The 13,252-nt window shown below is 43.9% G+C and overlaps 1 protein-coding gene across 1 annotated transcript in view; it reads right to left on the bottom strand.

Annotated features, from left to right (window-relative positions):
- LOC310937461 (receptor activity-modifying protein 3) overlaps positions 1-13,252 on the bottom strand; it is a gene marked incomplete at its 3' end in the record, with an annotated part of 41,208 nt that overhangs the window by 2,296 nt on the left and 25,660 nt on the right. The window contains exons 2-3 of the mRNA XM_083901741.1: positions 7,012-7,041; positions 5,583-5,742 (exon numbers count right to left, since the gene is read on the bottom strand). Of these exons, the coding sequence (XP_083757867.1) occupies positions 5,583-5,742; positions 7,012-7,041 (190 nt within the window). The remainder of the gene's footprint in view (positions 1-5,582; positions 5,743-7,011; positions 7,042-13,252) is intronic.

Below are 13,252 nucleotides of genomic sequence, written 5' to 3'. Positions count from 1 at the left end.
GACTGTGTTGTTTGAAATCCTTCACTGGGATTTATTTAAGTACACAAACTTCCCAAAAGAAGCAACAGTAGTTCCTGCAGTTTCAAATCACTGATTGATCTCAATGGAATTTGGTGCAGGATAGAGAGAGCGTAGTCTAGGTGAACTCAGACGAGTCTGCTGGCGATGTGAATTAGCTCTGCAGACACGGCTGACAAGGATGCCGTTTTGGTCAACTTCAGAAACTCCTGGTGCGCGAGAGGCTTTAACGCAATGACAACATAAAAGGGACGTCTCGCAGCTTTCGTATACATCCAATATGCTGGCCATCGAAGAGCAGCTGTCTTTCGATTCGGCTGTTGCTTCCATTCTTAGCAACTTGCTCCATGGAGCTCCCCCAGTTTTTGGACACCATTACCACAAACACGTTTATTGACATGTTTTCCGTCACTGTGCATCTTGGAAATGGGAGGTGACTACACCCTTTCCAGATTGAGAAGCAGTCTGGTATTAGCCAGGCGAGAGAGAGTTGTAAACATAGCTAGACTTTATGAGGCAAGTCTTTCGTTAAGTGGCGAAAATCTGTTCTAAGTTGGCCGACAGCAAACGCAGTGCAACGACCCAAAACATATGCAGAAGGAGAAACGAACTGCAAAAGAAAAAATGATCTGCAGAAAGAAACAAAACACATGCATCAACGTGAACACGCTGCTGAACACAAAACAATGCAAAAATCGAAGACACATACAAATCCCAAAAACACAAGCAGGAGAGAGGACACACCAGCCTATTCAATAACGGACGTGGGTCTGTGGGAGCGCTCGCTGTCATGCAGCTCGAACCAGCTGTCACAATACTCTGGGACTTCTTAATTGTTACTTTATTAAAATAATAAATAATTTATTTAGGGGTTATCCTCCTGTAACCCTGCAGTTATGATCAGTGTTGTAATGCAGCAGTAGTCTGGTGGTAGAAAAATATGTAAGTTGATAATAATTTTCGTATTAAAAGAGTGAATCTGGACTTTTTCCATGTGTAACCATTGGCAGTCGTGTTTTCACTGAGAGCGAGCATCCAACATACAAAAAGAACAGAAATTTCACTTGAATCAGCCTGCCTCACAAATGTACAGAGACAATAATATGTAGACCATAATCCACTTAAAAGGGTGCTCATCTAAATGATGAATTTGTTGTCATTAGTGGCTGCAGGTTTGACAGCAGCATCTGGCCTACACTTCTATTGAACCATAAATCAAAACAATATATTATATATAATTACTAGGTCCATATAGAACCATCATTCCTCCCTTGTTCCTGAGTGCACAACAATAGTGCAGAAAATCAATATGTCAGATGAATGACAAGCAAGTGACTGTACACACACAGGTCTGTGCAGCTATGCCTAACCTTAACCTAACCACTAACCAATTAATATCTTAGCCCCAAGTTGAACCAGTTCCTCGGAAAATAGGTTCTGCTTCATTAGGACAAGTACATGCACACAGGCGTACACACACACACACACAGCCTGTGGGTGGTTTGAATACATGCGTGAAGCTGCTGTCTGCTCATTTCAAACAGACACAGCCATGACAGAGACAACAGGATCCTCTGCAGAGGTCACGGCTGGTTTAAGCATGAGGTAACGGTACTCAACAACAAGGCGTGCCATTGTTCACAAACAGCAAGTCATCTGTCTGTAAATAGGAAGCCCACTTCCGATTTTTATTTTTGAAACGTTATCAGCGCTCGTGCATTTTCATTGTGAGACTGACGACAAATATTTTAGCCTGAGCGTCATGACAGCAGACAAACATTAGGGCTGAAGGGACGTTCACTGAGCTGGAGCACATTTTGAGGGACATTTTCAAAGTGTAGCAAGTGTGGCACTGTGTTCCACTCAAATTCACAGTAATAACTTTCCTTTCAACCTGAAGGGAGAGTCCATTAAGTATAAGTAGAAGTCCAAAAGAAAGCCATACAATGCACTCTGATGCAGAAAAACTGTAAAAGTGAAAAGTCAACGCGTTTTGACTCGGCAATTTTCATCAAGGCACACGTGTGAATTTTCAATTGACTGTCGCTTTTATTGCTTGACGAGCACTGATTTTTGTTTTTTGTTCTGTTTTTCTCTGAACCTCTATGGTGATTTGATGTTCAGTGGTTGTACGGAATATTAGCATAAGACACACTCAGGTATCAGACTGCCTGCAACCAACATGTTTTCATCTGAGAGCATGATTTACGGCCGCACGTTACAGACACACAAGGTATCCTTCCACATCTGAAACAGTCTTTCTCTTCTTCATTCCCTCATCAATGGGCATTTTAAATAAAAGTTTGTTCTGCCTGTTTTAGCATCTAGAGAGAAAATGCATTATCAGGACAAAGACATCTCAGCTGACTGGTAAACCAAAGGCAGTAGGAGCATGTGTTGATGAACCGCGCTAAGGGTTTGAGGAGGAGTTATGCTAATGATGGCTCTGGTGCATCATCGAGTCATATTTGTAGACATGTCTAAAAAAAACCTCCTGTACAGAACACTGTGTTGTATGTAATTTTAATGTTATTGTATTGTTGTTATTGTTATTTTTGTTCGGCTTTACTTTAGTTTTACAATTTAAATGCAAATCCATTCCCAGGGATTGATTAGATAGGTTCTCTGACAGGTTGGCATCGGTTGATGGTCACTGAAAGAAAAAAAGGATATAATGCTGAGAAGCAGCATGAAGCTCTGTCAGAGAAAAACAGCGCGAGTGCATGACAAATGGATGAAGCAGGTGGTTCTTTTTCCCGGAATCATTGAATTTGTTTTCCCCCAGTAAATCCGTGACTCAGACGGTTATTTCAGTGTTGATTTGAACCTCCCATGTGAGTGTTATTGTGAAGGAAAGTTGTGGCTCTGTGGTCAAAGGAAGAAAATAACAAGATGAATGTGAGAGGCCAGAGGTTAGCGGAAGGAATGAGGTGAAAAGCCGGGGTAAAGATAGATTCAGACAGGTGGTCTGGGACCAGATGTGTCCTGAAAACACTGCAGCAGGGGGGCTGCAGTTTTCTCTCAACACAACTATCGTGACAGCACCACAGATCAGGAGACAACCTCAGCTAAAACTACAATATAGATCTGACACACAGGAAGACAACAGCACTTTAGAAAACATCTGTTAAGTGTCCACATGTCTCTGCTCTTTCACAGCCTCCCATTGCTTGTTCCACAATGTGTCAGACACTGTTGTTTCCTCTGACAGATTTTCTCTTTAATCACTGACAGATTAAACCACGCGCTAACTAATGACAGGAAACTACTCAATTTCTCTCCAAAGATTTCACAGATGATTCTCTGTATTTCTCCACAACAGCAACTCATTTTGAGGCTCTCTGTGGGGAGGAGGAGGAGGAGGCACGATTTGCTAAAGTGTGGACGATTAGGAGGAAACAACAGAGAAGACCAGAATCAGTCAACAAGCGATTTCCGATGAAATCATCCTTCAGAACAGAGAGACGATGAGCTGTCACAAATCACTCTTACAGACTGACACAAACACCACATGGATGCTGAACACTGTCCTTTCATATGGTGGATACGCTTACCCAACGTACAGAAACATGCAATACAAATACTTTTTACTAAATGGCAACTAATGAAAATAGAGGGGAAAATGATTGCTGTGTAATTCACAATGTCCTGATCACACATTTGAAACTAAATAGCTTTAGGATTTCTGACTTGAAAAGCCAGAGAAGAGCTTTGCCTGCTCCTCATTTTAGTTTTTTTTTTTGTTTTTTTGTTTTTTCAAGTTTGAAAACACTGCCACAGTGACTTATTTGAACTAACTTTGCTCTAACTGTATGTTGTGCCATCCCATAGAGAACAGTTGAGGCTGAGATTCAAGTGGTTTAAGGCTGCTACGGAAATACGAAGCTAAACAGCTGACGAACTACTGACACTTACTAATCACTTCCTAGTGCACGTTTAGTATTGAAATGGAAATACAACACAGTACATATTTGGCAACACTGTATAGCAAACTGAGCTTCCCTTGCTGTCGTAGAGCAATCTCCACTGGTTATTATATAGTTTCTACATAGGAGGAGAATAGAGAGTGACAGCCTAATTGTTCCCAACATTGCAGCGACCAACTTTAATACTATTACTATTGTTATTATTGTCCATAATATTCATAGCATGGCACTAATTACAAACATTAGTCAGGTCCAAATTACTGAAAATGAAAGAAGGAAAAAGCAGAGAAAGAAAAAAAAGACCTCATTGTCTTCCTCCACATGATCAGGCACAATGTATTTCCTTCATATTCAAACCATAATATTCAGCTCATGGGGTGGGGTTCCAGTAATTCATAGACGTATTTTTGCTACAATTCTTCCTAGTGTTTCCCAGTCATTCTCGACTTCTACTTGTCCCACTTGTGAAATTATATTTATTAACTGTAGTCATAGAAAATGTAGTTTATGCAGTTTATATTCTGCGTGCATAATCATAATGTTAAGGAAGGTCATACATTTACATGCGTCTCTGCACTATATTATCGGTGTGCATTCAAGATCACAAGTTATTTTACAAAAGACACAGTAAGATCAGCAGCTCTTTTTAAAGCCTCAAGATCATTATTTTCAGCTGCAGCAGAACATTCTAATATTAGTATGTGATGAGATGAAGAAATCTATTCATTCACTGATAAAGAATGAGGGGGTTTCCATCCATAGAGATAAGGATTTTTGTTTTCTTTGCTGCAGTCAAAACAGCAAACTTCCCTCTTCTCTGCTGGTTTGATCATTTTAGAGATGAGTCACTATTTAGCAATACAATGTTTGGAAGACAGAATTCTGTTCGTATCAGATAGTTTGTCAAGCACAAGACTCTGAAAAAGTTTAACTGGTGTACATTCAAAAAGACATAGATACCAACAGTGTTCTGGACACAGAGAATACATCTGTGTATCATTGTATACCATAAATTGGTGATTATTGTTTGTGATGTTTGGGAGATATTGTTCCATACTTGTTTCCCAATCAATTACTTGACAATATTTCTGTATTTATGACTATTTAAACTGCAGTTATGCCAATATAGCCTAGTAGTTTCTCCTGTATTCTTTTGTATATGTAAGTGATAGGGTCACTACTAGGGTCGCCATTTAAGATTTGAAGAAGTTGGGTGAGGATGATTATTTTTGATGAGGATTAAGTAAAAAAAAAAAAGAAAAGAAAAAAGAACAAGGTATATTTGCATTTCAAGCAAGGGCGTAGGTTTGCATATGGATGGCGGGGACATGTCCCAAAGCCAGATTGTCCCGACCAATGTTAGAGACAGGGCAATGTGAAGTGAACACATCACAGCCGAGTTATCGCTGCGAGTCACAGAGGAGACGAGAGAGAGAACGCAGGCGATGTGCTGTTCTGGAAACACAGCAGTGAGTTTTTTTTGGGCCATTGTGTCCCCACCAGTCTTGTAACCAAACCTACGCCCCTTGATTTCAAGTCTTTGAAGGTCTTCAAGCCACCAGGTGGTTATTTTTTTTAATTTTTCTGTGCATTTTGGCATTTCGTACAGATACAACATGCACCTATGCTTCCTCATACCTGATGAAGTGTGTGAGGTTACACCAGTGCTGTGGATCTATGTGAGCCATGTCCCGCTTGAAGTCCTCGCCGCACACCTCCACCTCCCACTGCAGCTGGGACTCGTTGCAGGGTTTCCTCGGCCGTGGCACAGTGGGCTCTGTAGTGAAGCCATCAGCAACTGAGAGGACGGAGAGAGAGGATGAGTGATGAGGTGGAATTATGATATGTCCACCAGGAGCATTTGTTGACCAATCCTTCCCAACATTGCACTGATGACTGACTACACCCAATTGGATGAACACTTTCACTCTTGGTCTGACTGTCAGATTTCAAGCCAAACCAATGAAGCAGCTCATTATTTTACCTTTTACCTCATATTTTTCCTTTTGCATTAGTGATCGTACCTGGTACACTACCTGGTAGAGTAGAGCAGAGTCGTGCTAGAACATGTCGGGTTGTTGCCGCCTTTGTTTTATTTCAAAAATCACTAGTTTAAATCGAATGTTGGTTGTTTCATGGGTTGCGTCGTAAGCCTCCGTTTTGCACGAAGTAGCCTGGGCTACAACTTTGAGCAAATGTTATGAAATGCAATGATTCACTACGAGAATGCACTGCATGGCTGTACATAGACAATGAATGGGAAGCATAGAAATCATGAACTTTGACACGTACACGTTGCTTCGGTGCTTGGTGGCGTGCAGGTCAGACACTATCAGAGCTTAGCAGAGCAGTGTCTGTCATGGGTAGTCAGCCATGACAGCAAGGAGTTGCTAATGTTACTAAAGTGACGCTGTCTTCTATTGTTAGGTGCACTGTGTGTGACAAATTACATAATCAATGTGGAGAATAACCTTGTCTGAGTGCTGTGTTTGTGTTGTGCTTGAGCTGAATGCATTGATGTAATTTAATTGGCCAGTGCCCGAGTTGGAATACTTCCATAGCGTAATATGATTTGATAGGAAATTTGAAAAATTCTCAACAGATCGATGCTTGACGCCACTTCATTCAGAAATGAATGAGAAGCATTTCAGTTGCCTCCACTGCATATGACACAGCTATAATATAACTCATCCAGGGGTTGTAAGTAAATTTGGCTGTGGGTCGATATTTTATAAGCGGGAATACTGGGCCAAAACATCATATCTTCATCAGGAAAAACTTTTTCTTCATCTGGAAGTAAATTCAATATCGTCAAAAGGGCAAATTTAAGAGATGTGTTTAAAAAAGTAACTTGAATTTGCCACAGAATGTTACTAAAAACTGCTCTTTAACGCTTCATCCTTTTATCTTTTAATATCTACTGGGCCAGATATTAATGCTGGCAGCAGCTGTACACACAGATGTTTAGAATATGTTTATGTTCTTTGGTGCTAATCCTCTTTTCTCCAGACAAATCAGAGGATGTATGAATGGATGGATAGATAAATGGATGGATGGACATGCTTACCTGACAGCCCTTTCATCATCCAGACATTGACTGTAAAGAAACAATAAAAGACAGTTAGTTTCATATCAAGACTTCGACATTTGAAAGAGCATATTTTAGTCTGGAGTCTCCCTATATACTGCCGAGAATAATGGCTGTGTGTGTTAGGTCCATGAACTCATAAGACCAACACATCTGTTGTCAGGCAGCTGATTTTTTTTTGTGACAGAACCTGTCAAAAAACATCAATATGTATCCATTATTTGTGACATGACGTGCTCCTTACGATTTTCTGTGCGTTGTCATCTGCTGTATTTTCAATCTTTCGCTGTGAATTTCCGGCAGAACTGAAGCAGATGCACTAATAATAACCCATATCCACCATTCTAAGAATGAGTCCCCTCACCTCCCCTCACCTCCCCGTTCTCTGATCCAAACTGTCCCATTTGTCATGGTGTGACGCGTGACCAGATCTAAACATGCTGCAGCACAGGAAGTCTCCCTTTGAAGAGCGACACTTACAAAGCATTTCGAAAGACGCCCCACGGAGGACAAAGACTGTCAGAGGTAGGTTAGTGGGCTAATTATAGAGACTTTCCTGTTTCAGCATGTGAGGATGTTTTGAGGTGCAGTGGTGGCTGAGATTGTATCTCTCAGTCTGATATGGTCAGAGCTATCACTAAAGTAGACCTCTGGTCTGCTCTGTACTGACATGTCACTGTGACAAGACTAAATTTGAGGACATTGACACAACGCTCACATCTGCAGGTTTAATCTGATGCTACAGAGAGAAAGAATAAGTAAAAAATGCCAATACTAGCGTTCAAAGGCCAGCCCAGTCGTATAATCCAGCCGTATTTTTGATTATCCTTTGGTTCAATTGTCAAGACCCATTTCTTTTTATCTGGATCCTTTGATGACATCAGTCAGTCTGTCAGACAAAAGCCTAACCTTCCAGAGAGGTTGAAGCCGAACTGCACAAAGAAGACCTGAATAAAAAATGCCTGCATTCTGGAAATAAATAAAATAAAGTCTGTCCTTTGAAGTGTCGGTCAAATATATTCTGAAGCACAAGAAAGATTTTAGGGCAAAGTGCTCCTAGAAAAGTGGCAGGTGCACAAATATGAATCTTATTGACTTGGATTAAATGTCACATCTTTATTTGACTTCTGTTAAAAACATGATAAGAGTAAGAATGAAAGAATTCCTGTTCTGTGCTGGAACTCAATATGGAGCGGAATTCTGTGTGTGATTTTAAAACATGACAGGGAGCTGCCTCAGAACCAAGGGAGGACAAATATGAATATAGACCAGATGAATTAGACCAGATCAGGACACAGCTCATGACAGGTCAAAGTCAGATCCATGCGCTCACCCTTTTTCTGAATTTTCTTACTCCACCACATTATACTATACTTTCTTTACTCTTCAAAATGGAGTTAGAGAGTTGAGAAGACACATAGAGAAAATAATACCTGAAGATTCCACTAAAGCTTAATGCACTCATAGTACAGATAAAATTATCTACTCTGTGTCTGCTGATCAATGCCACAAATCAAATATTGTGACACATTTCCACAGCGTTCGAAACTTTCTCATCTCACATCTTTAAAACTTGGCTCTCAGCCGCCCGGTTCCCACAAGTCTCCTCTTGCGTTTCATATCTCCACACGATAAGCAACATGCAGGCCAGTCCAAAAATAACATCTGCTGTAAAACATCCAGCATAAGTACATTGTAACTCCACAAGCAGCAGGGATCAGTGAAACCAAACATCCCACACTCACTCTGATAACAAACCACTTACTGCACAATAGCCCGAGCTCTGTGGGAACCAGCCAACAACATGAACTCACTATTTCAGGAAGTTTTACAGAAAATTACTATTTGTTTGTGTAAAGGTTGCCATGTGTTTATTTCTGCTAAAGATCCTCAAATCCTCTAAATTATTCCCTTCAGAGGGTTCATTTACTGTATGTGCAGTGTATTTTCTGTTGAAAGTGTTAGGCGATGCAGAGCTGTTCAGGCTTTCAGGAGTGACATTCACCTTGTTCTAAGTTGATGTATGATTAAAATAATCTTGGAGATTATTTGAAGGTTGAAATCCTACATGTTGAAGCTTAAAGACTCGGGATGTGCTGGCCCATTTAAATGCATACACTCTGCAGACCTCTTACATTCTACAGGGTGCACCATCGATAGTGGACCGACATACTTATGGCTTAACTTCCTGATTTTAGGGGCTGCAGTGTAGAAGAGGGCCAGCAGCTCAACAAAGTATTAAAGATGGCAAGCAAGGTCGTTGGTGCTCCCTCTCTGCAGAGCCAGGATCTTCACCACATCACTCCCACCACATGTTCTCCTTGATGCCTTCTGGAAGGAGGTACCAGTGCGTTAGATGTAAGACCAGCAGAATGCTAAACAGCTTCTTCCCTCAAGCTGTCAGGCTGGTGAACTGACTGTGTCTCTCCTCCCCAAACACTCACACGCTAAAATAGTGATGGATTATGTAAGCTTGTCTGAATTATATTGTTCATATTGTACAGTGGGCATGGAGTTTGCATGTTCTCCCCGTGTGTTATATTGGGTTTTCTCTGGGTTCTCTGGATTCCTCCCACAGTCCAAAAACATGCAGGTTTGGGGATTAGGTGAATTGGTCACTCTAAATTGACCATAGGTGTGAGAGTGTGAGTGAATGGTTGTTTGTCCCTGTATGTGTCCCTGCGATGCGAACTGTCCGGGGTGTACCCCGCCTATCGCCCTATGTCAGCTAAGATAGGCACAGAAACCCCCCACGACCCTCCGGTGGAGGATAAAGCGGTGGTGGCGCCCCTAATGTCTCACATGAAGAAGTAGATAGGAATCACATAAAAGTAATTTTACAAAAACATGAAAATAGCTATATATTACACTGTCTGTGAGTACTGTGTGTAATCTGCATTTAAAAAGGTAGTTTAAAGCGGACCTAGATTGGAAGTTCGAGTTAACGCTGTTTTTTAGTGTGTATCTGCACCATTAACTTGTTTAAGAAGCCCTGAAGGTTCAAAACAAACAGTTCAGCCACTGCTGAGAACGCTGTGTTTTATTGTAATCTCGGGCTCAGCGAGATCTCTGAAAAAACCTGGTCCGGTTACGTAAACAGCATTTCTCCTGAACAGCAGATCCTCCTGCTCCGGGCACTAGTCCGGGCACATCCGGTTGCGTACATTGAACCGCAGAAGAAGAATAACGTCCGTTGTGGAGGTGTTTCACGAGCGACAGTGTCTTCTGACTCTGGGTCAAAGTCATAAAAAGGACTGTGGTGGGGAGTCGTGACAAAGCTATTTTTAAACACTGTTAAAACAATGTTTTGATAATGAGTAGGAGTGCATTCACCGTTCCGGAAGGGGGAGCTGTGCTTCTGAGAGCTAGTGTGCTAATTATGTCACTTCCGGCTATTGGCCAATCACAAGACAGTAGGGAAGGCTCTACGCCGGCTGGCCAATCACAACACACTCTGTCTTCTGGGTGTGAGATTTCAGTCTGAAACACTGCGGCTGAGGACATCGTCAGTAAGGAGAGATTTCTATCGGCTCGTTTACAGCAACTAGGAGGTTTTTGACCATAAAAACAAGTTAATGTATGTAAGTAGACCTCCATAACTAACATGTGCAACAGGACCACGCTATGTGAGCTTTAAAGACTTTTTAAAGATTTGTTTGCGGCGAGTGAACGGTTAAGTGACATATTTCCTTTTCCTTTGGGGCGCAAAAAACTATAATCCTTTGGCACAAAATTTAGCACCCAATGACTGCCTATACTGCCAAGCAGAGATATATAGACCAGATATAAAATGTCTTACATCGGTAACTAACGGGACATGCTCTTGTGTGCAGATGCAGATCTGGAAGCGTGGACACACGTCTTCTCCACAGCAGGTGAGACACGTGGTGACTGAGTCAATCGTGTCTTAATAAACCTTTGTGAACACCATACTCGTCACAGCAAGACGCAACACTCACACCCCTGCAAAATGCTGCATCACCAGCGATATTGTCCTTATTTTGACCTGTCTTGTAACGCACTCTCAAACTGATGAGAAACAGTATTTCCTTTCTTCTTTGTATTCAATAAAGAAATAACAACAAAGTGAATCTTGATGTTTGTTGTTTGCTCTCATGTTCTCCATTAAAGATGTACCAGTGATAAAGATGCAGCAGCAGATGCTGGTAAGGGTTAAGTTACTTTTCAATAGAGCACAACATTTGTGCCATAATTAGCCACCCTGCGGTGCTGCTTTTCAAACCCAGATGCTTGTTGTGGGATAAAAACCCTCTCCTGAGGATGATATCTGTAATGATTTGTGGCGTGGACCCGAAAGCAGACGGAGACGGAGGTGGCTATTTCAAAACAATATAAATTTATTTACGAAAAATGTATAACAAAAAACGACTTCCCAAAAGTGGGAAGCGATAGGGGATAGGTGGAGAGAAAGGAGGAAAATTGTCCTTGCAGCTACTGCGGGGGTGACTCGGCAGGTCGGCGGAAATCCAGAGTGGAGACAACTCACGAACGTGGCACAGGAGATCCCAGGAGAATAGGGAGACCGGAACAGCCAGGGAGTTGAGACCAGCAGGAGACGTGACGACCTGGAGCGGAGACGAACGGGTAAGTATTCTTGTGAGGTAAGTACAGCGAGAGAGCTGGCAGCATGACTTTACCCATGTATGTTCGAAAACGATCTGACACCGGTGAGGAGAAATGGCTCCGCCTTTAAGCCCCGCTGATTACACATCTGGTGCAGGTGAGGAGGAGCCGCGCAGGTGCAAACGATCACCGGTGTCTGGGAACTGGGTCAGCCACGCCCCCTGCAGAGTCAGAGGAGAGGGGAAAGAGCAGCAGCCACAAAACAACACTAATAATAAAATTGAGGAGAAGGTGCAGGTGGAATCGTAACAGTACCTCCCCCTCAAAGAGCGCCTCCTGGCGCTAGGCCAGGCTTATCCGGGTGGGTCCGATGGAAGTCCCTCAGCAAGTCTTTGTCCAGGATGAAATGGCGTGGGACCCAAGATCTCTCCTCCGGACCGTACCCCTTCCAGTCGACGAGGTACTGGTGACCCCGGCCCCTGCGTCGGCTGTCCAGGATACGCCTGGCTGTGTAGGCCTCCCCCCCGTCGATAAACCTGGGTGGAGGAGGAGGGTTGGAGGGTGGGACCAGGTCCGACTCCTCCACTGGTTTTAGGAGTGAGACGTGGAAGGTCGGGTGGATTCGTAAAGCTCTAGGAAGCTTCAGGCGGGCGGCGGACCTGTTGACCATCCGCTCGATGATGAACGGCCCAATGAAACGAGGTGCCAACTTCCGGGACTCGACCTGCAGGGGAAGGTCTTTAGAGGACAGCCATACCTTTTGTCCTGGGCGATAGTCTGGAGCCGGGATGCGGTGGCGATTGGCCTGCCTCTGGCTCTGGATGGAAGATCGTTGAAGGGATGACCGGACCTGTCTCCACACCGCGTGGCACCGGCGAAGGTAGGTCTGGACAGAAGGAACGGCGACCTCCTCCTCCTGGAAGTCGAAGAGGGGTGGTTGGTAGCCCAGGGTCGCCATGAATGGAGAGATGCCGGTAGAAGCGGAGACCAGGGAATTGTGCGCGTATTCCACCCATGGAAGCATGGAACTCCAGGAGGCGGGGTGGCGGGCGGCGACACAACGAAGGGCACTCTCCATGCTCTGGTTGGCCCGTTCTGTTTGGCCGTTAGACTGGGGGTGATAGCCCGACGTGAGGCTGGTGGACGCCCCCAGCGCCGAGCAGAACGCCTTCCAGACCTGGGAAGCGAACTGAGGCCCTCTGTCAGAGACGATGTCCTGCGGAAACCCGTGGAGTCTGAAGACGTGTTCGACTAGGAGGTCCCCCGTCTCGATGGCAGTTGGGAGTTTGGTGAGCGGTATGTAGTGGACGGACTTCGAAAACCGGTCCACCACCGTCAGGACCGTGGTGTTTAGGCGAGACGGTGGTAGACCGGTAACGAAGTCCACCGCAATGTGGGACCAGGGACGACGTGGGATGGAGAGCGGCTGCAGGAGACCAGCTGGAGGGCGGTTCGAGGTCTTCCCTCGGGCACAGACGGGACAGGCTCGGATGAACTCGGCAGTGTCCTGAGGCATGGAGGACCACCAAAATCGCTGGCGGAGGAACCGGAGAGTGCGATTGTGGCCGGGATGACATGTGAGCTTAGAGCCATGTGCCCACTGTAATACCTCAGATCGTGCTGCGCCCGGGACGAA

This window comes from Microchirus variegatus, assembly GCF_963457635.1.
Source record: "Microchirus variegatus genome assembly, chromosome: 15".
Taxonomy (NCBI): domain Eukaryota; kingdom Metazoa; phylum Chordata; class Actinopteri; order Pleuronectiformes; family Soleidae; genus Microchirus; species Microchirus variegatus.
Note: the sequence above shows the minus strand (reverse complement) of the source record. Positions and strands in the feature narration are given on the sequence as shown.